Source organism: Crassostrea angulata, chromosome 2 (genome assembly GCF_025612915.1).
Source record: "Crassostrea angulata isolate pt1a10 chromosome 2, ASM2561291v2, whole genome shotgun sequence".
Taxonomy (NCBI): domain Eukaryota; kingdom Metazoa; phylum Mollusca; class Bivalvia; order Ostreida; family Ostreidae; genus Magallana; species Magallana angulata.
This window is the reverse complement of record NC_069112.1, coordinates 49,730,775-49,751,402: the sequence shown is the minus strand read 5'-3', so window position 1 is coordinate 49,751,402 and position 20,628 is coordinate 49,730,775. Positions and strand designations below refer to the sequence as shown.

The window sequence follows — 20,628 nt, the reverse complement described above, 5'->3', positions numbered from 1 at the left end:
TAAGTATTTTGTTTATTGTGCCATAAATTTCCATGGTGCAGCATCCTAGGTGTTTAGTCCGTGCTAAGTGCAGGTTAGCATTAGGTTTGGGTTAATTGGACTTTAAATTAACTTTAAGGCAGGCTTACATTTACGTTGTAACTTGGTAAGGATGATGGTAATGGGAAGTATGTATAACTGTATATTTGTGTACATATAACAGTTGCTCATTAATAAATCTATGGATCCATAACAAGTGTTTTCATTTACATGTATCTGGAACTTGAATAGAGTTGATGTGATTTTGAAATACTCGTAAATGTTACGGAATTTTGGATTTAGACTAAGAAAACTGACAGATTTGAGACTGACTTTACTTAAGCGACTAGAGACTTAAGAATATCATGGAACTCTTGGTATTATAAATAAAAGAAATATTAACCACTATATGATTACATTGGTGCCGTGACTTTACAACAACCACTATACGATTACAGTATGTTGTTCTTATTTTGGGATTTTAAAGCTGAACACCGCTCGTAAATAGGCACTGTCCGCCATATTTCTCTTTCAGCACCGCTCTTCCTACACCCCTATATAAGCCATAGACCTCTTAACAGTTCAAAGTATATCGCTGTAGAGGTCTCACCTGTGTGGACGTACATCTTGCCTCGCCATGTTACTCGGTCGCGATGAAATTGTCAAGTTTTACGCACTTTTTCAAACCAGGAGAGTACTAACATCAAATGAACAGGTCATTGCATTATTTACAGACATAATGTGCACATAAATAACAATTAAATGCTTAAAAATCCAAAGACAAGTCAACGAAAGGAACACTACACGTCGGCCACGAGTTTCAGATGTGCAATCGGGTGTAACGAAATCGAAGGGTTTATATACCAGGTACCTGTGTGACGGTTCCTATTTACGAGCGGTGTTCAGCTTTAAGAACCAAATCGGCATGCCTAAAAAGAGCAAATTTGGAACCATATTAAAAATGGTTCTTAATTAACTTGCATACTTTAGTTATGCTTTTTTGTACCTGAATTTTGAGACAAAAAGTAATACCTTTACAGTAATTTTTTGGTATAGGATCTTTAAGTGCAAATGGCACATGAAAAATTCATGACTGAACTCATGCCCTAAATATTACGTCAAATCCTTCTCCCAGACTTGCACTTAAAGAGCATTCAGTGCTGGTGTTTATCCTGGTGTTGGTGGTGCTAAGTGAATGAAGTCATTTAATCCCCTAGGTTGGAACACCAGTCCATTGCAGTTTAACTCCCAGCATGCATTCGTACCAATATTCAGCTGGGTGGACTAAGACTATGTAGATACTGTACCATGTCTTAAGATACCGGTACTTCACTACACCGAGATTTACACTTTTTAAGACACTATACGTCACAAGATGGCGATTTAAATGTTTTGTTAAACTGTTTGTATCAATCGATTCAGATGTTTATCGTCATAGCTCAGTGGTTAAAGTATCAGGCTTGTGAACCGCAGGTCATGAGTTCGAATCCACCTGGGGCTTTTGTTCATATTACTGAATGAAATTTTTGAAAATATCATTTTTTATCTAAAATTGCACATTTTTTCACCTATTTGACATATATACTTCTTATCCATCATGCTTTCTATCATAATCAAGCAATTTTCTGCTGATTTGAGAATATATTGCAAGGTGTAGTGAGGCACCTTAAGGCACAACATACAACATCTAGTGACCACAGCGAGGCTTGAACAGTTACTTTTGAGTTACTTCTGTCTAACTAAACACCATGACTACTGAGCCATGTGTCTCACAATTTGATTATTTGAACTACTTAAAGCCAGAAAAATAATTTTCATTTTTCAAGTGCACTATACCCTCTGTTTAATTTACACATACAACATGTAATATATTGATACATGTACATGTACATTTAAAAGTACTTGGAATTGCACCAGGTATATCTATTTTTAAAAATAAATTATTTCCGCTCAAATACATGCAAAATTAATATTACTAGCTAGCACATGTATTGGGAAAGTGGTTAACTATCCAAATATACATCTTCTGAATACCTGGTACATGTACTAACAAGCAAGCTTAAAGCAATATGAGATGCATAAAATTTATTACAAAAAAATCATTACAAAAAAGCTTTAATTGCAGTGCTTGCAAATTATCCATTTAAACACAACATTTTAATACACAATAAAAAGCACAAAACTTTAAACTTTTCACAAAACTATACATAAAACTTCAGTTCAATAAATTCATGGCCCATGCTTTAGAATCCAGTGGTCCATCTGCAAAGGAGAAGCAAATTAGTTACAATAATAATTTGACTCAAAATATTTAAACATAGACATTATACTAATATTGACTGGGGTTGAGGGCAACATTGATAATATTAGCCCCTGAGAGACGAAATAATGCCCAACGTGATGCGAAAGGCAATATATTCGTCCCAAGGGGGCTAATATAATCAACGTTGCCCGAAAACTCGGTCAACATTTGTTTTAATTGTTAAATAAAGGAACAAACCAAAATTTAAGAAAGGATTTGAAAACAGCTAGATTGCCATGGTTTTTTCAGCTCAACATAGATCAAATTCACAAATTCAATTTTGCCCAAAGTTCATTTCCAACATATCGTCGGCAGAAACGTTTACTGGTGATATTCCGTCGCCCATAGGAATTAAGTTACAGATGGTCTACCTGATTTTACTTCACTGTAATTCACAAATCCTTATATCCATTATGATATCAATTATTATTGTGTGTCCGTTGTTTACTTGCCTTGACTGATTGTCTATTATGATGTCACCTTGTTTTTGAATCACGAACAGCTTTATATTTCAGCACCGTTTACAAATCAACTAATTAGAAGCGAATTAATTGAAATCAAGGAAATATTCTGTAGATATTCCTAGCCGGTCAATATTTCTCGGACGAGCTTATATATAACAATTGTTGACTATTCGTCTATATAGAGTTATATAGTGAGAATATACTTCTGAATATAACAATGACCATTAATTAATAAAAGAAGTTTTTGGAATAATTTACAGATAATTGTATTAGAATCTAACATGACTGCAAAAACATTTGTAAGCATTACTTGTTAGCATCCACATTGTAGATTTCCATGGTATCCATGAAGTCTGATACTTGGCCATCATTGAGAGTTCCGTACCCCCCAGACAAGTGAATGCGGCCATTCTCTGTATTTGCTGAGGCTCCAGTCCTTGGCTCTGGCAAGGACTTCACATAGAACCAGCAGTTGGTTTTCGGGTTGTAACATTCAACCCTGGTTAGAACCCTGGAAAATTAAACTTCAGTATAACATACAGAACGTACACATAAATATTGCATTTACATGCATTCATGTTTTGTTCAACAAAACTGTTTAACTACATCAATTAACGACATGCATGTACAGACAAAAACAATATAATGCCATCCGCACTTACCGGCCCCTTTTACCAATGCCTCCAATAGCATATATCATTCCGTCCAGGAGGCATAGTGTGTGGTCCATACGAGCAACATTCATTGGAGCGAGGGAGGTCCATTGCTTGGTTTCATAGCTGTATGCCTTGACTTTCTTGGAGGGGCTTCCATCATGCCCAGGTCCACATTTACAGGTAAATGAAAAATGTGGCAGATTTGACAATGATTGTTGACATTTTGGAATCAGGATTGATGATAATCAGATACATATTGTATTTTGATTAAAAGATAACATTGGATTAAAACAGATTAACATTTGATCAGACTGGTCAGTTACATTGATATACTTCACTATAATCATCATAATAAAGAGTCAAAATGAAATTCAATAAAGCACACATCTAAAATTGAAATAAAAAGTAGGGATTTCAGTGACTATATTTCCCTCTCTGTAAACACTTACCAATCAAGAACCACTGGGAGCCTCCCCACACCATTGCCTTTTTCCGGAGCTGGTCACTCTCGTCCGAGAGTTTTCCCTCCTGATTGGTCTGCTCCCAATCTCTCTTTTCCACCTCCCTTTTCTTTTTCTTACGGGTAGACTTGTTTGGGTCCCTCTTCTTCTCTTTGTGGATTCGGCCAAATCTCTCTCCCATTCCTATATCCAAGCTATGGAGAATGCGCCTGTCTTGCCCTTGTTTGCCTTGCACCTCCTTATCATGATGATCTGGAGAAATGTTTTGCTTCTCTCTAGCAAGCATTTCCTTTTGGATTCTCTGATGCTCTCCAGGATCACCCAACATGCTGCAATCTCTGGCCACTTTATAAAAAAAGAAATATTCAGGATTAAAATCTAATTGCAACCACTGTAACATATGATGATGTACTGTAAACGTATTATATTTGGCGTGTACGATATTTGGCGGAAATTAGTTTTTGAACAAGTTGGAGTGAATTTGAATTAGCGCATTCCTGAATGTTCCAATCCTCAGTATACATATATGAATGACATTTAGCGATGTAGTTGATTTAGAGGAAGCCGCATTCTGCCAAAAGCGCCAAATAGAATACACAGCCAAATGTAATACGTTTACAGTATACATTGATAGATAAAGTCTTTTAATATGGGCTAATGGACTTAGTATCTAGTAATAATTACAACATAATTCTTATGTAACTTATGAAACAAAGAAAGCATAATCTTCGATTCCGGAAAACATTATTGGACCGAATTAAGGACCACATATATAATGTGTATAATTGCTCAAAAATTAGAAATACAGATCTGCAATATTGGTTACATTTGGAATTGCTGTATTGTTCAATGAGGGGAAATTTGGAAATGGTTGAGGAGCTTGCACTGTGCAAGTAGGCGTGTGTGTTGAAATCTCGGGCCATGTCCTCTGACATGCGACATATTTCAACCTCAACATCAGGGTCCTCCTGTTCATCAACCTGCTCAGTGCTAGAATGAGTCTGTAAAAGCAGGAAGGGGAAGGAAGGAAAAGATAAAGATGAGAAGAAATAGAACAGTTAGGAGTAATTAGCTAAAAAAAAGAGTGTAGATTAGAGTAGAATTTAGTAACAAAAATAAATTTTAGTAAAGCATGCAAATGTTTTATAAAGAAGTGAGGTACATACCTGTGTGGATGAATACATGCCTAATACAAATACAGTATGAACTTGTCTTCAGAAAAAAAAACCCATTGCTAATTAACACTAAAAGAAACAGTTTAAAATAACAAATTCATTAGTTCAAGTTAATTGAATCTCAACTACAACACAACCTTGAGGTACTATGAGGAAACTCACAAATTATGATACCTCCTGCTAAGAAAATATCAAAGTATTTCTCTATTAAAAAAATAAGGGATGCTTCTTTTTTCTTACTACTGACATTGAACTAGCACAAATGACCAAAGCTCAAGTCAGGACATATACAGGTAACAAGCAATCTTTGTGACAAATTTTAGTGTCTAATCACAAATTTTGCACTTTTCCTGCCAGTGACCTTGACTTTTCTCAAATGACCTTGGGTCAAGGTCATGACACACCCTTTGGGCTATAAGCAATGTTTTAGTGAGGCAAGAACTTCCAACATTTCTCCATAAAAAATTATATGGACCAGGCATGAATTTTGCACAGACAGACTAGATACCCTCCCCCCACCCCCAAACTTTGTTTGCAGGGGGGGGGGATAATTTAGTTGTTAACATCCAACTATAGTATAACTCACACTGATATAGCTGGCTACACTAGTAGCACTGTTGGTGTGGCTGCGAGGGGTAGGAATTTGGAGATCCAGGGGGTCTTCTCCACCCAGAGACAAGGAAGTCTGAATCCTGTAAACATATATATAATGACAGAATTCAAAACATGCAAAACAATTAACACATAATTAATATGAAGACAGCAACTATTTCATAAAAACGCAGATGGTCTTTGCAAGCTCACAAAAATAGATTTGCATGATCTAATGATAGGTACATACCTGTACATATTAATTTAATTAAGTTCAGGAGTCAAATTAATTAACAGTTATCCCTAAAGAAATCCAGGAGTTTTCATGCTTGCAATGTTGTAGGATTGTATAGTCTAATTCACTTAATAATCTTAATAGCTCTGAAATATACAGAGGATACACTACCCCCCGCCCCCCCACCTACGGACTGAAATAAAATGACATTGGTAATATTGCTTTGATGTCTCTTGACCCAGGAAGGAGGAAGGACATTTATTTTTTATTTTTCAAACTTGAAGTTTAAATACTGGTAATTAAAAATTGGTAAAAAACAAAAAAAATCTCAATATAAAAAAAAGTATTCATTGTTTGCTAATAAAATTTTATAGCAGGGGGTATTTCAATGAGTTGGGAGGCAATTTCAAACAAACAATAATTTCATTTTGGCCTTACCAATTTGCCAAGGTGATGTCCATTATCACCTGGTGGTAGTCTCTCAGCATAGGACAGATTTTGAAACAGGAGAAAAGCTGCTCTCCAGTAAGCAATGGGAATCTGACGCATCCCATTATCTTTTCGATACAGTCTGCTCCAATATGCTTAAGGAGATCCACGGCTGTCAAGAAAACCTCCATTTCTGATTCCACGTTCAGACTGTCGTCTGAGAGAATTAGGCAGACAGTCTCTACATCCAAGCATAGGAAGTCTTTGGTTTTTCTCCAGGTCATGAAGTTTTTGCCCAGCAGTTGCATGATAGTTCTGCACATTGGGATGTTCTTGTTTCTCCTCATTACTGGTAGTAAATTAAGAAGATCTGCATTGCTAATATTTTTCAATCCGTCAATGCAACGCCTTGAAAGTGTTTCAACTTCAAATATCTCCGACAACTTCAGGATGTCAGGTATAAATTTCGAATTTTTAACCTCAATGTGACCTGTATATAAGAAGTTAATGAAGATTTCCAAGGCAGCAGGTTCAACATTCTTCACCCTGATTATCTTTGGGGTGACAGGATCAGAGGAAAATTCCTTCGCTTCAAAAATTTCCTTAAAAAGTGTACTCTGTGATGCCAGTACAACTTTGTGAAGTGGAATGAGGACCTTGCCCACTTGAAAGGAGACATCACATATCTTCTTCTGCTTGTAAATATCATGTAGGTAAGAACCAACTCCCTCATAATGGGAGATGGTTCCAGTCATCCCACTGCTTCTACCCCCAGATTCTATGGTGGATCGTGGTCCCTGGCTAAAGACTTCATGGGCTAGGGAGCCCTCCAAGGAAGAGGCCCTACTGGGAGCACTGGCCTCCTCAATTAAAGACGCATGAGAACTATGCCCACTGTAAGTGGTGTCACTCTGTGAGGTTGGAGAATTGTTGCTGTTTCTATTCTCTGTAATAAACAAGGGTAAGCCATCCGTTTGGGAGTGGGGGGGGGGGGGGGGAGTAGTATCTAATTTCACTGTTTATTCCCCCCCCCCCCTGATTCTATGTGCCTGTGGTACATGGGACTTCAAAGGAGATTTTCAATGCTTATATAAAGAATTATCATCTTTTTTTTAAACAACAGAACAGCAGTTAATGTAGTTAAAGATATAATACTTGTATACATGTATACAAAACTATCAGAATTGTGATTATAGTATAACCTCATGAGCAGCCGGCTGCCGCTATGCTGAACAAGTGAACATGCTTGTGGTATTTACCCTCCCCATATGACCTATGTATTTCTTGTTTGAGAGGTTCTACCATCAAAATGTAATGTGGATACATTCAAACTAAGAAAGCTTCTACTTTTAGTCATAATTAGCCTATGACTATTATATTGTTGCTGTCAAAGTTTTGGTTTACACAAGTATTGTTCATTCACAGAGATTTGTGAATTTATTTTTTAAATACCTGACCAGTAACATACATACAAAATATTGGTATCAAAACAAAACACAATGAAATAAAAACCATAGAGGGATGCAGCAAGCAGGAACTATCACAATAATATTCATCACATCTGAGAATACATTTTGTAGTTTTTTTATCGTATCTCGTTATTACATGTAATATAACAAAAGAGACTTACCAATTGGTGGAGAGCTGTTACGTGATGGTAACGTATTAATCCAGGAATAAACATACGGAGTTTGCAAATGCAGCCCACTCAAGGCTGCACTTTCCATAATTCTCGAATTCTCTTCAAATTGAAAAATCTAGTTCGATGCTTGATAAGAATTCCCAAACTGATGAAACAATAAATGCTGAGTACACAAGATCCTCTAAACGATGACAAAAGGCTACTACACACTGATTGCAGATTGTGAGAATACCGGCGTTGCAAATATGCAGCTAGCTTCCACAGTAACTAAGGAAGTTTGATATCTGCCCGCGCAGAAACTTATTTATAACACAAAAGATGCGCGTGCGCAGTAGAAAGCTTAGAATTGTCTGGTTCTCGCCCCCAACACTGCGTTTCACTTTAAACCTTTAGTTTTGAAGTGCAGTGCAGAGGAGGAGACGGGAACCAGATTATCGATTATAGCTTGTCATGTCCTTGAGATGTCGTTTGTTAAAAAAAGCGGAATATCAAAGAAAAGTTCTCTATAGAACATTCAATTTGGTTGAATTCAGGTATGTAAACAGTATCTTTTGAAATAAAAGTATCAGTTTTTTCAAATAAATAATGAAATTAGGGAATGGCCAAACGTTAGGGGCTTGTATAACGTTACATAACGTTAGAAAAAAAAGCATCGTTAAAAAATGGGTACGTCGGACGAAAAATTAAAGCCACCTTTATTAATTAACGATGTTTTTAGCCCACTTGTCAATGATTATTTTTTACACAAACCCCTTTGGGTGAGGTTCAATTTTTTTTGTACATGTACTGTAGAAATTCATTACTGCACATCGCGCTAAGTTGTAAATAACTTTAGGCTATATAATATGTTTTACGGTGCGACCGTTGGGGCGAGCACAGCATGTGATCAAACAATGAATTATAATAAATCGATTAAAATAAAATTAACAAGGTAAAATTTAAATGAAAATAAAACCTATTTTCCAGTAGGCCTAAATTTTCATTTTTCATAGTTTATAAGATTCGTTATAATTTATTTATTTATAAGTAGAACAGTAGTTTAATCTCATATACAATGTTGTTGAATGATAAAGATTTTGATATACAAATATTTATTGCACTGTATCTCCTCTTTTAAAGTGATTGTAACGTCAGTTATTCCCCCTTTTTTGCAGAAGACATTTTTTCTTAAACGTTCATATAAAACTTGACTCATCATAGCTAGCCCCCCCCCCCATGTTAAAAAAATAATAATTCATTTTTTTTTCAATTTACACATAGAAAATCGACTTATCATGGATTTGCCCACTCCACTTTTAAACAAAAAAAAGTAATGTTTTTTTATTTTTTATTTACGCTTAAAAATATTTGCTTATCATATTGAAAGAACATGGTGGCCCCCCCCCCCCTCCTCTCGCATGTAATAAATTGAAGTGAAAATAAAGAAACCATTGAAATGCTAAACTGCTAAAGAGGTGAAGGGTTAGAATTTTCATGATTTTTTTTCGTTTTGCTCGCAAAGATTTTTTGGATGAGACTGCCATCCACCCACCCCCCCTTTTTAAAAAAAAGTGATGCTACGTGTACGTTTCAGGAAATTACCGTAATTAAGGCTATAGTGAATAAAACAAATGTGAGCATTCATCCAAATGAGTGCAATTTACAACTGTTTCCTGTATCTGAAGAAATGTCCTTATTCTTCAGCTGTTCTTTAGCTTAGCCTTTGCAAGATTTTGAGAGGATTTCATTTTAGCAGATTTACAATAACTTCAACAAATCAGAGGCGATTATTTGAAATAGAGGGAATGTTCTCGAGATATTATACCTAGCCGGTCAATATCAACAAAATATTGACCGGTCAATATTTTTCGGACGAGCTAATATTACAATTATTGACTATTCGTCTATATAGAGTTATATAGTGAGAATATACTACTGAATATAACAAAGAGTTTTATGGTAAAATTATTGGTACTCTTTCCACAATAATTAAAGACTCCCTGATGTTTTGTTTTTACTTGTATGTAATTGGTAAATTCAAGTAAAGATGAATACTTTTATTAGCCTTTTTCAATTGATTATATTCAAATAAAGGTTTTATATTTGTTTGTTTGTTTTATTATTTTTTTGCACTGCCTTTGAAATTGTTTAGTCTTTTCAGATTGAATATAACTGATACTCTCCAATGTCAATTTATATTTCAGCAGGTCATGATTGTACAGGGAATCTGCAGCTGGACCAGCAAAGTAATTAGGACCAAATGCCAAACCTTATACATGTTCTTCTCTGCAGTCCTTGAAGAGGATCGACAAGTTCCATAGTCTTCTCATCTCATCTATTCATGTCGGACAACATCTGGATTTCAATTTGCAATTCCAGGAAAGTTTCACCTTCCCTCCATGATACATCACAGATTTTTTTTAAGACTTAACAGGAAAACACATTCCCTCGTTTGATTATGGGTGTTGATCAATGGTCAGTTCTACAGTCAGGAGCTAGAAGAGCTGTTCTCAAGTTACAAGTGGAAAGCGGACACATCCCATTATCTTCTCAATGTACTTCTCCAGTTAGCAGTGGAAAGCAGACACATCCCATTATCTTCTTTATGTACTTCTCCAGTTAGTTGTGGAAAGCGGACACATCCTATTATCTTCTCAATGGACTTTTCCTTCTCATCTGCTAAAAGATGGCTAATGAGATCAACTGCCATCATGAAAACGTCCATCTCAGAATCAACGTTCAGACTGTCATCAGACAAGCTGTTTCCTGCCGTCATGAAAACGTCCATTTCCGATTCAATATTTAGACTGTCATCAGACAAGCTGTTTCCTGCCGTCATGAAAACGTCCATCTCCGATTCAATATTGAGACTGTCATCGGAGAAGATCATGCAGGCTGTTTCTATGTCTAAGCCCAGGAATTCTTCGCTTTTTCTCCAAGCTATGAACTGTTTACCAAGCAGTTTCAGTGTCCAAGCCAAGGAAATCTTCACTCTTCCTCCAAACCATAATTGTTTTTTACTAAGGACCATTTCCATAATACTGTGGCATATCTGTATATATGTATAAGTGTGTTTGCTTGCCCTCATTAATCATTATGGGCAGAATCTTCAGGAGTTCTGCATTGTCAAGGTTTCTACTTCTTCGTAGCACAGCATAGTTTTCCCATTTTAAAAGTCACTGCTACCGGTAAATTGAGCAGGTGACGAGTCTGACTGAGATCTAATGGCATCTCATTAACAATATATGTGTCCAGTATACAAAAAAATTTGTGAAGACAATTTTCCAGTTATAACTTCATCCCATAACTATGTTTATACATTCTTTTGAAAAAACTGTATAGCTTGATGTAGTTTCATCATTATTGCTTATGCACAGAATTTATTATTAAAAGCAAATATATTTGTTGTACGACATATCTTGACCATGAAACATAAATTAATGTATGTCTGTATTATAGCAATGACTGCAGTTCTAATGTCTTTGTGTGCAGTCTTTTCCATTCATAATTTGTTGGGAGAGAAGCATCCATCGAAAATTAACAGGATCTGTTATTAAAAATTAATGAGGTTTAATGTGCTGAAAATTCTGATCCATTGATGTTTTATCCAGCAACTGAGGATAAGCTTACCGAATAGAATTAACGGTATTTGGTCGTCATATTTGGACTATTTTGTATGTAGAATCTCTCTTTTAGACATTTCTCTCTGGGCCCAAAATTGGAAATAAAACTATTATTATTAATATAAACCATTATTATTTGTGAGTTACTCAAAAAAAGAAATTAACAAATGTGGTGTTGTCTTCTTTCCATATTGTAATTTTCGGGCTACAAATTCTTACATTCAGGCAAGTCAGAAATTCAGGCATGTGGATTAATTAAAATTTTAATGTCAATCCTTGTAGTTCAAGATATTGTCGTTCAAACGTCAGGTTGATTTATGTTGAATTATGAAAAAAAAACTACTGGCATTCTTATACCTAGCGACGCCAAAGTGGTTAATTCAGATAACTATGTAAAACTTTCAGAATTTTACCCGCCAAAGAACTGTACAGCATGTGCCGTGAATTTGTATAGGTGCGGAAAAAATAACATATAGACAAAAATGTTTTTAAAAAAATACAGTACAACATGCTTATAACGAAGTGCCAGGGATGGGCGAATTGACTTCATCATAAGCATAACTGGTTTTATCCGTCAAGTTTGCAGAATGTAATATAGTTACAGGGAATGAAAATAACTTTGCTGTAAGTGTCAATTTATTATAAATGTGTTCGCTATAACCATGTTTTACTGTATTGGGGTTTTTTCTCGACAATACCGCAGCAGACATTTTAAATACATTAATATAAAAATAAATTTTGGAACTGTCATACCCTTTTTTAAGAGAGTAATGAAAACTTTATGACAAATTCAACATAAACAGATTATTCATTTTTTTAGGATACGATGCTCATATTATATCGCTAAATACCCATCCCATTCTAACCCTTAATGAATTTATTAAAACGATTTGCGAAGTAACAGACCTTCTCAAATTGGATGATAAGTCCCTGGGTTAAAATTAATAACATTATCAGCCATGTTGCAGGGTTCTTCACATCCTAAAATTGAATCAAAACAGACCGTACTATACTGTCTCCACGTGCGGATTCACATTTTTTCCGAAGAGGGGTGGGTTGGGGTCAAGGGACCAAGGGATACATTAAACTGTCAAAGGTTTTTTTTGCCCCAAAGTGTTTCGAAACGTATCAAGTTACATGTAACTTTGCTATGTGAATTGAGTTTGCGTTTTTCGAAGGGGGGTGGGTGGGTGGGTGGATGGCGGCTATTGAGCCCTTCCCTTCTAGATCTGGGCATGGTCTCATTACTCACCACAGATCAGCGCTTAGATGCTCGTATGCGTCTTGTCTACTGGTACATTTGCCTTAACAAGAAAGATAACTCTTTCATTGACTCAGGTCAAATAATATTTGATACACACCCACATTTTCGTTTTCTATCAGTGGCGTCGGAAGCAAAAAAAAAGTGTGTGTGGGGGGGGGGGGGCGCTAGAATAATCCTCAGAAATCTTGACAAGCAAAAAAAAAAGAAAGGAAAACCTAATTCCCAAAATCACGAAAATCCTAATCCGGGGGGGGGGGGGGGGGGGGGGGGGGGGGGGGCTAGTATACCTTTTACTCCAACTTCTCAATATTTCCATCTTTTCAAGGTAAATTTAGGAACAATTATCTTTTCTGCGAGAAAAAGTGGGGGGGGGGGCGGGCTGGACCCTCTATTATGCTATGTACTGGCGTCGGCGCAAATTGAAAGTGGGGGGGGGGGGGGCTAGACTAATCCTCAGAAATATTGAGAAAAAAGAAATTCCCAATTCATGAAATTCCTAATCCGGGGGGGGGGGGGGGGAGGGGGGGGGGGGCTAGTATACTCTTTGAATCCAACTTTTCAATCTTTCAAGGTAAATTTAGGAACAATAATGTTTCCTGCGAGAAAAAGTGGCGGGGGGGGGGGGCTGAACCCTCTATTATGCTATGTTTCAAATGGTTAGGTATAATTTTGCAAAAAAAGTGGGGGGCTAAGGCCCCCCCCCCCCCGGTTCCGACGCCTATGCTATGTGCCTATAATGGTTAGGTCTAACTATGCTAAAAAAAGGGGGGGGGGCTTCCGACACTTATGTATATGGTCCTGTTTGTGTGTCATATTTCAAACATGCGGCAATAAAAATATTCTTTAAAAATACAATATAATTATACATCTGCAGTCTTAAATTGGGTTTAAATATCTAACTTCCATATTATTCATCTTAATGTTATATCTTTAGTTGAGTTGCTGCATGTTATAGTTTTTAGCTGGCCCACATGTAAGACCCAAGCGACCTCTTCTGATGACCTGTGCCCATCCGTCTTTGGAACAGTGTTCGTGATCAAATGTATAATTAGAGAGAACAACATCTGGTTTTTTTAAACATCAACTTTTATTTCTTTTTCAGAAGAAACAAGGAATTCATTTTTTGTGTCTAAAAAACGTTTCCGAGAATTTAAGATTGTTACTCATTAACAATTATATATACAGCACGGTTATTTTGAAAGAATTACATATATACGTTGTGCAGGGAAAACAGATAAAGAATGAACATTTATGATTGAATTTACGAAAAACGACAGTTAGCGTCTCTTAGAAGCATGTCCATAGAATATGTGTATAGAGGAATATGGAGCTTAATTAATTAAGATAAATGTACATTTACATGTACATCATCCGACGGAAATCCTCGAAGACTGAGTCCGCTTCACACCATACGTATCGTTGTATGGTAGACAGGTACAAGCCACGGGAAAAGCTCCAAATCCACATTTTGTGGACACAACAGATAGAAATTAAATCAGCCAGGAGACTGACTGTTATGACCGCTTCCACCATCTTCCCCGCCCTGTTCTGAGACCTGGGCCACTATCTGGTCCTCGCTTGTTCCAGGTCTCTGACCTCCTGATTTCTTGATGGCCGCTTGTTTTCTGATCCATGATCTTTCCAATGCGTCGGCCTACAGCCAATAGACCCCATCCACATCAGAATGATCACCATTATCAGACAGAAGATCATGTTCTTGGTGATGGGGACGTTATTGACGTAATACACGTCTCCTGTTTTGTTATGACTCTGGGTTGAAGGCGCTGTCGGGATGTCCCATAATCAGCTGTGGTCCACAGGGGTGCAGCGTCGCTGCGAAACAGGTCGCCGAATTCATCACCATTCCTGCTAGAGACAATCCCAATATTTTTGCTGAATTGTTCATGAATGACTGTTTCCATGAATTGTTCATGAGTGTTTGCACGATTTCCCTTCGTAACGCTGTAAACTGTTCACAGTGACGTCACAATATTTAATCGTCATAATATTTAGCGACGTCGCACGTACGGACTCATTTTTTGCTTACATCGCTCTTTTGTCAAAATGCTTGACAGAAAGTTACATTCCCTTACTTAAATAAGGAATAAGGAATCATTCTTTGAGTATTTCGGTCGGGGCGTGATCAAATCCAATAAAGCCCGAAGGGCTTTATGATAGATTTGATCACGCCCCGACCGAAATTATCACCCATAATATTCAAAGAATGATTCCTTATTACTTATATTTATATAATTTTAAGCCATCGTACGATTAAATATTTAAATATAAATAAGCAAACCCCGCTGGCGCCTCAATTTGGCGCCATATGTATTATGTGTTATATAGTACAAAATCGACACGTAGTGTTATCACAGGCAAAGACACTGGAAAATGTAAATATATCGATATAAATTGCAGATAACGGAGGGAGTAAATTAGTAACAGCAAGAACAGCTGTTTATAAAACCGGTTTAAACTGGTTATCTAAAAGACTGTTGAGATGAGATCGACGAGCATAAAAATATAATCCATGAAAAATAACTCTTAAAATTTTGCTTTTAATAATAAAGTCAATTTTTTGTAGAATTACTGTACATCATGATGTTTTGACAACATTTATAATATGTATATTTTTTCACCGATAACATAGAACTCACTGTTTGAGAACTACTTAGGTAAATTACTTGTAAATTCATACGCAGTGAATAGGTGTTGCATTTAGAGGCATAAAAACATCACTGAATTTAATGGAAAAACATAGTAGAATGTAAATATTTAAAAATAGATAGTACATGTAGTCCAGTACGTATGTCTTGTACTCAAGTGAACCCAAATAAAAGAGTGTCATTCGAATTCGAGACAAAAAACCTCCAAAGAAGCCCCCCAAAAATTAAACAATACTAAATATGTGGGCATTAAACCATAATAAATTAAATTGTTAATTGTATGAGTAGTTTGTTTTGATATATCAAATAGTTGTTCATTGTACACACATACAGTACCTATCAGACCCAACCTAACAGAAAGTAAACCCCAACTTAACCCTGGGTCAACTTTCTGCGTTTACTCTGCGTTTACTTGAGGTGGACCCAGAGTAAACCCAAAATAAACCCAGAGTGGACACAGAGAGTAAACCCCGATCAGAAGTACACCCCTGAAAACAGATGCTAACTGAATTCGGAATGCACAAGGAGCAGGAATTATAGGCAGTAGGATTGTAATATTAAGATAAATTACGGGTGTCATTTCTCATCTAGATTCTTTCCCCTAAATGCATGTTGATCCAAATTTGATCATCAAAAAATTGCTATTTGTTTAATCATTAATAAATGTTAACTTACTGTTTTATTTTTAAATCTGGTTAAACTTTATTAATTTCCAGAGAGATTTTTTTTTATTTTGACAGTGTTTGCTATTTGTACAGTTAGTTTTTTTTTACATACGTTTTAAAAGAAATGAAAATTGCGCATTACAGTTGGTTTCTAGTGGTAAATTATTTCATAGCTAGATAGTTGTTGGCAAAAAAAGCTGTTTAATAGTACAAAACTGTTCTGGTGGCATAACAAAGTTTAAGTTACCAGCTTTATAATTTGCAACAAGCTTCGGTGATTTGAAAGGTAAAATTAGATTGATGCCATTAGTTCAAATTTTATTCACATATTTTTTTGCACTGTATTTTTACAAAACATTTAATTCTTTAAAATTAAAACCGGTTTTAGTAAAAGAAAAAGAACTAGAGCAGAGCTCGTGGCAAAGCCACGAGTAGGTCTTCCGTTGTTGCTGCGAGTTGAAAATGTATGTGATATGGTGTCAATAAATTATAATGTCTAAACTTTCAGTTCTGCTTTTTTTATAAAAATGTGTTGTGATTGAAAGCCTGTAGATAAAACGTGTTTTGAAAAAGAAAGAAAGAAAATGTTTTAGGAAAACTATCTGTCGAACACAGTTTATGTAATCGTTTCAACATTTTAAAAAAAAAATGAGATGTTTAATGGCGAGTTAAATTTTCAGAGGGTAGCAAGCATTGTTACATGTACTCATGATTCATGTCAGGAATTGTGTTTTTGGGGAGTTGATTTTAATCATCTCTCCTATGCAGTTACTCTAGCAAACCGAAACTGAAACTGTGTTTGCACCTAAGCACAAATCATCGCAGCTGACAAGACTTTATTCTTGAAAATAATCGATAAATTCGATGTTATATACGCTGAAGCATTTTTTTTTAAAGGAAACTTATTTATAAATACCTTGGAAATAGTCAGATTTTTAATGGTACGAACAATTAGAAGTTTTTTGTAGTCGTGTGTATTCCTACGCCAGAGTTCAATATATAGTTTCGTTCAACCATCGGCTCTCTCCTTACATCTCCGGCAAGTAGAGAGTCAGTCTATATTTAGAGGTTGCATTATCAAGCTATCACGTGACCTGGTATCTCTTACTTGTCGGAGATTAACGGAGACAGCCGAGCATCTGGTTGAACGAGACTAAAGTTCATTATTGGTTGGATCCATACAATTTTTGAAATATTTGGAATACCAAAACACAGTTTGTTGAAATCAATTCTATTTCAAAATATAACACAACATGAGTCATTAGAGGTTTTCTCGAAATTCTTGTCGGAAAAGTCAGAGAAATTATATTAAAAAAATGTGCATAATTCAAATGCAGATTATAAATTACTTGCCAAGCAAACTAGCATATCGTTGATTTAAAAATAAATAATATTCGATAAAATCAACTCCCGTCAGTACATCAGTACTTTGATTTAAAAACCGAACCCGCCTACAAAACACGTAACCTTTTCTCTAAGATAACTTCTTTATTTAAAAATATTTCTAAATTTTTTAAAACTATGTGCAAGTTTAGAATTGTTGCGTGATGACAAAATTTACAGACCCTGAAACGTACTACTACAACAAAAATGTGCGACCTACGTGCGAGAAACGTTTCGTGTAGACCGTTTAGCGTTTCGTGTGATTGTGAAGCGTTTCGTGTAAACCGTTTACTGTTTCGGGCAAAGCGTGTAAATCGTTTCGGGCAAAGCGTGCGAGAACCGCGTGAAACATTCATCAGATTTCATTCGGAACTCTCTGACAATTTAATTGTTTCAAAATGGCGCCCGTGTTTTACATTACTTTAAACTGTTTGTGATTGGCAAAACTCTTTTGTACATGTAGGTATTTTCATGAAAAAAAATCTACAAGAAATGATGAAGCTTTTAATAGGCATTTCCTCCAGAAAAGTTGTTACGTAGTGTTTTGACTGACTTTTGTCCAATCAGATTGTAGAAAGCGGAGTTGAGACAATACTGGTCGTGACTTAATTTGAGAGAGAGAGAGAGAGAGAGAGAGAGAGAGAGAGAGAGAGAGAGAGACAGACAGAGAGAGAGAGAGAGAGAGAGTTAACTGGTTAATGGAGTAAATTATAGATGACGCAGATGAGTGAACTATCTATCAACAATAGTTATCGTACAAATTGACAAATCACGGTCTATAGTATGTCCCAAGTTATTGCTTCCATCAATTGTTGATGATTTTTAATAAAAATACACATACCTGTGAAAGAAACACAACTGAAATTGATGAAAGGGAATATATCCAAGATATCTTTATTGAACAATTTTCACTCATAAAATTTCACAGGAACGAAAACAATTTTCTTACGGATATTTATAATGGGAAATGTTTACATCTTTTCTTCATTCAGAAGTAATCGGGATACCTCGCGCAATTTTTTAACGTTATCATCCGGCCTTATTAATGGCTGATGCAATGCAAAATCCCCGTAGACTTTCAATATTGGGATGTGTATTGAAACCTGAAGCGGTAGAGGGGGCGTTTCAACACATAATCTGGACATTTTTCATATACATGTAAGTGGATGAACATAGTTTGAGAACTAAGGTATTTACTATTATTGAAATATCTAGCAAAAAGTGGTGGAAGAAAAAACTCGGGACATAGTATAGTATATCTTATAAATTTATAAAACTTTGAAGTGTTTTGAAATTCTTTAACCAGGGAACAACGATGTCTATATATAGATCAGTAATAGGATAAGGTAATGTCAAACATCGAAGACTGTACGAATATTTAAGAAACTGTTTTTATTACAAGTGTTACCGTTAATAATCAAATCAAAGTTTGACGAATCTTTCTGGAATTAAACATAGGTTGTAAATTTACTTTGTATAAAAACTTTCTTCATGGTTACTCAGTGTGAAACATTCTTTACCTGACGTTTTACTTTTCCAGTAAGCATCCGCCTTCGTTGCCTTTCCTTTACACTACATCTAAATTCATCATGTTCCTAAGTGATCATTCGTTCGCATTTCAAAATATTGAATGTCCGTATACTCGGACTCCATGCTAGGAAATTTAGTTGGATATAAGCTACGTCATTCTTATCCATGTGCATGCTGTCGACGGCGCGCGGCCGAATAAATTTTCACAATCGTTCTTTAAAACGCTTTAAAGTTATACAATATAGGATATACATGTAATTTTTATATACAGACTTTAATTAATTTGTTTGCAAGTTTATAACTAATGATTATTCCTTTATCGACACCACTTATAATTAATTTACTCAATTCACTCTCTCTTCCCTTTCTCTCATTCAAGTCACGAGCGGCAATGTCTTAACTCCGCCCAGCTACGATCTGATTGGACAAAGGTCACTCAAAACATTAGGTATAAACTTTTCTGGAGTAAACCCCTATAAACGCTTCAATGTACTTCGCTGTAACTTAAACGATCATGTTTTGATAAGCATATATTTTTTTTATTTATTTACATCGATAACTCTTACTGAGACCATTCGACTTTGTACAAGCAGCACACATAACCTCGGACATCGGGTGTCTCCTGCACCTGGCTGAACCTGTCAATCAAACTCTGTGTATTTGTTTTCATTGGATGGTCAAGCGTCTCTTTTTTTTGTCAATAGCCAATGGAAAATTAATGACTTCAAGGTAATCGGAATCAGTATTTGATGAAGCATACAATTTAAATTACAAAAAATTTATTAATTATCTGAAAATTATTTAAACCACTGTTAAAGGAAAACAAAGAGTCTTAGAAGTAATTAACACACAGGGATTTGCCTACAATGTACACAGTCATGCAATTACTAGTAATTATTATGGGAATCTTTACGCATGGTATTTAATTCGAACAGATTATAATAATCTATACACTGTACGCCGTTACACATGTACGAAGCGCCGGTAATATATACGAATATTGAGTCAAAAAATTAAATCAGTTTTATTTCTTGTTCTTTTCAATACAATGTGAAATTACTTTCAGAAAAAAATTCCGAAATAATAATTACAACATTCTTTTTTGTGTAATCATTTGATTTTTTTCTGAGGTACATGTATATATATATATATATACAGAACATACTTATTTACGAATGATACGACATAGGAAAAAAATAATCGGTTGTTCGTAGAAAACTTTTATCTTACGAATGTGACTAATTTAATTTTAAATATTTTTCAACATTATCAATGTTAATAATATCAGGTGTATCTACTGTTTGTGTTTTTACACCGTAATCTCTGAAACCAATAAAAATACTAATGTTAGCAGAAAAATCAAATCCCGCCGAATACTGAAAACCCGATTTCAGTTTGCAATCATACGGATTTTATTTTTGGTATTGACTATTGAGTTACGGTAACTTTTTTTCTGGATGATTTTATTATTTATTATTTTATGTAAAAGCACCATTTCAACTATTACTCAATTATATATTCTACTACAGTTATTGCCGAGATCAA

The 20,628-nt window shown here is 35.5% G+C and overlaps 1 protein-coding gene across 1 annotated transcript; it reads right to left on the bottom strand.

Annotated features, from left to right (window-relative positions):
- Positions 1 to 2,088: 2,088 nt before the first annotated feature.
- LOC128173836 (kelch-like protein 3) lies at positions 2,089 to 8,502 on the bottom strand. The gene is made up of 8 exons (XM_052839511.1): positions 7,962 to 8,502; positions 6,341 to 7,277; positions 5,663 to 5,768; positions 4,728 to 4,902; positions 3,890 to 4,246; positions 3,447 to 3,612; positions 3,095 to 3,295; positions 2,089 to 2,280 (listed from the first exon to the last, which is right to left on the bottom strand). Exons 1-8 carry the CDS (start codon positions 8,056 to 8,058, stop codon positions 2,262 to 2,264), a joined length of 2,058 nt encoding a protein of 685 aa, XP_052695471.1. The 5' UTR covers positions 8,059 to 8,502; the 3' UTR covers positions 2,089 to 2,261.
- Between the last annotated feature and the right edge of the window lie 12,126 nt (positions 8,503 to 20,628).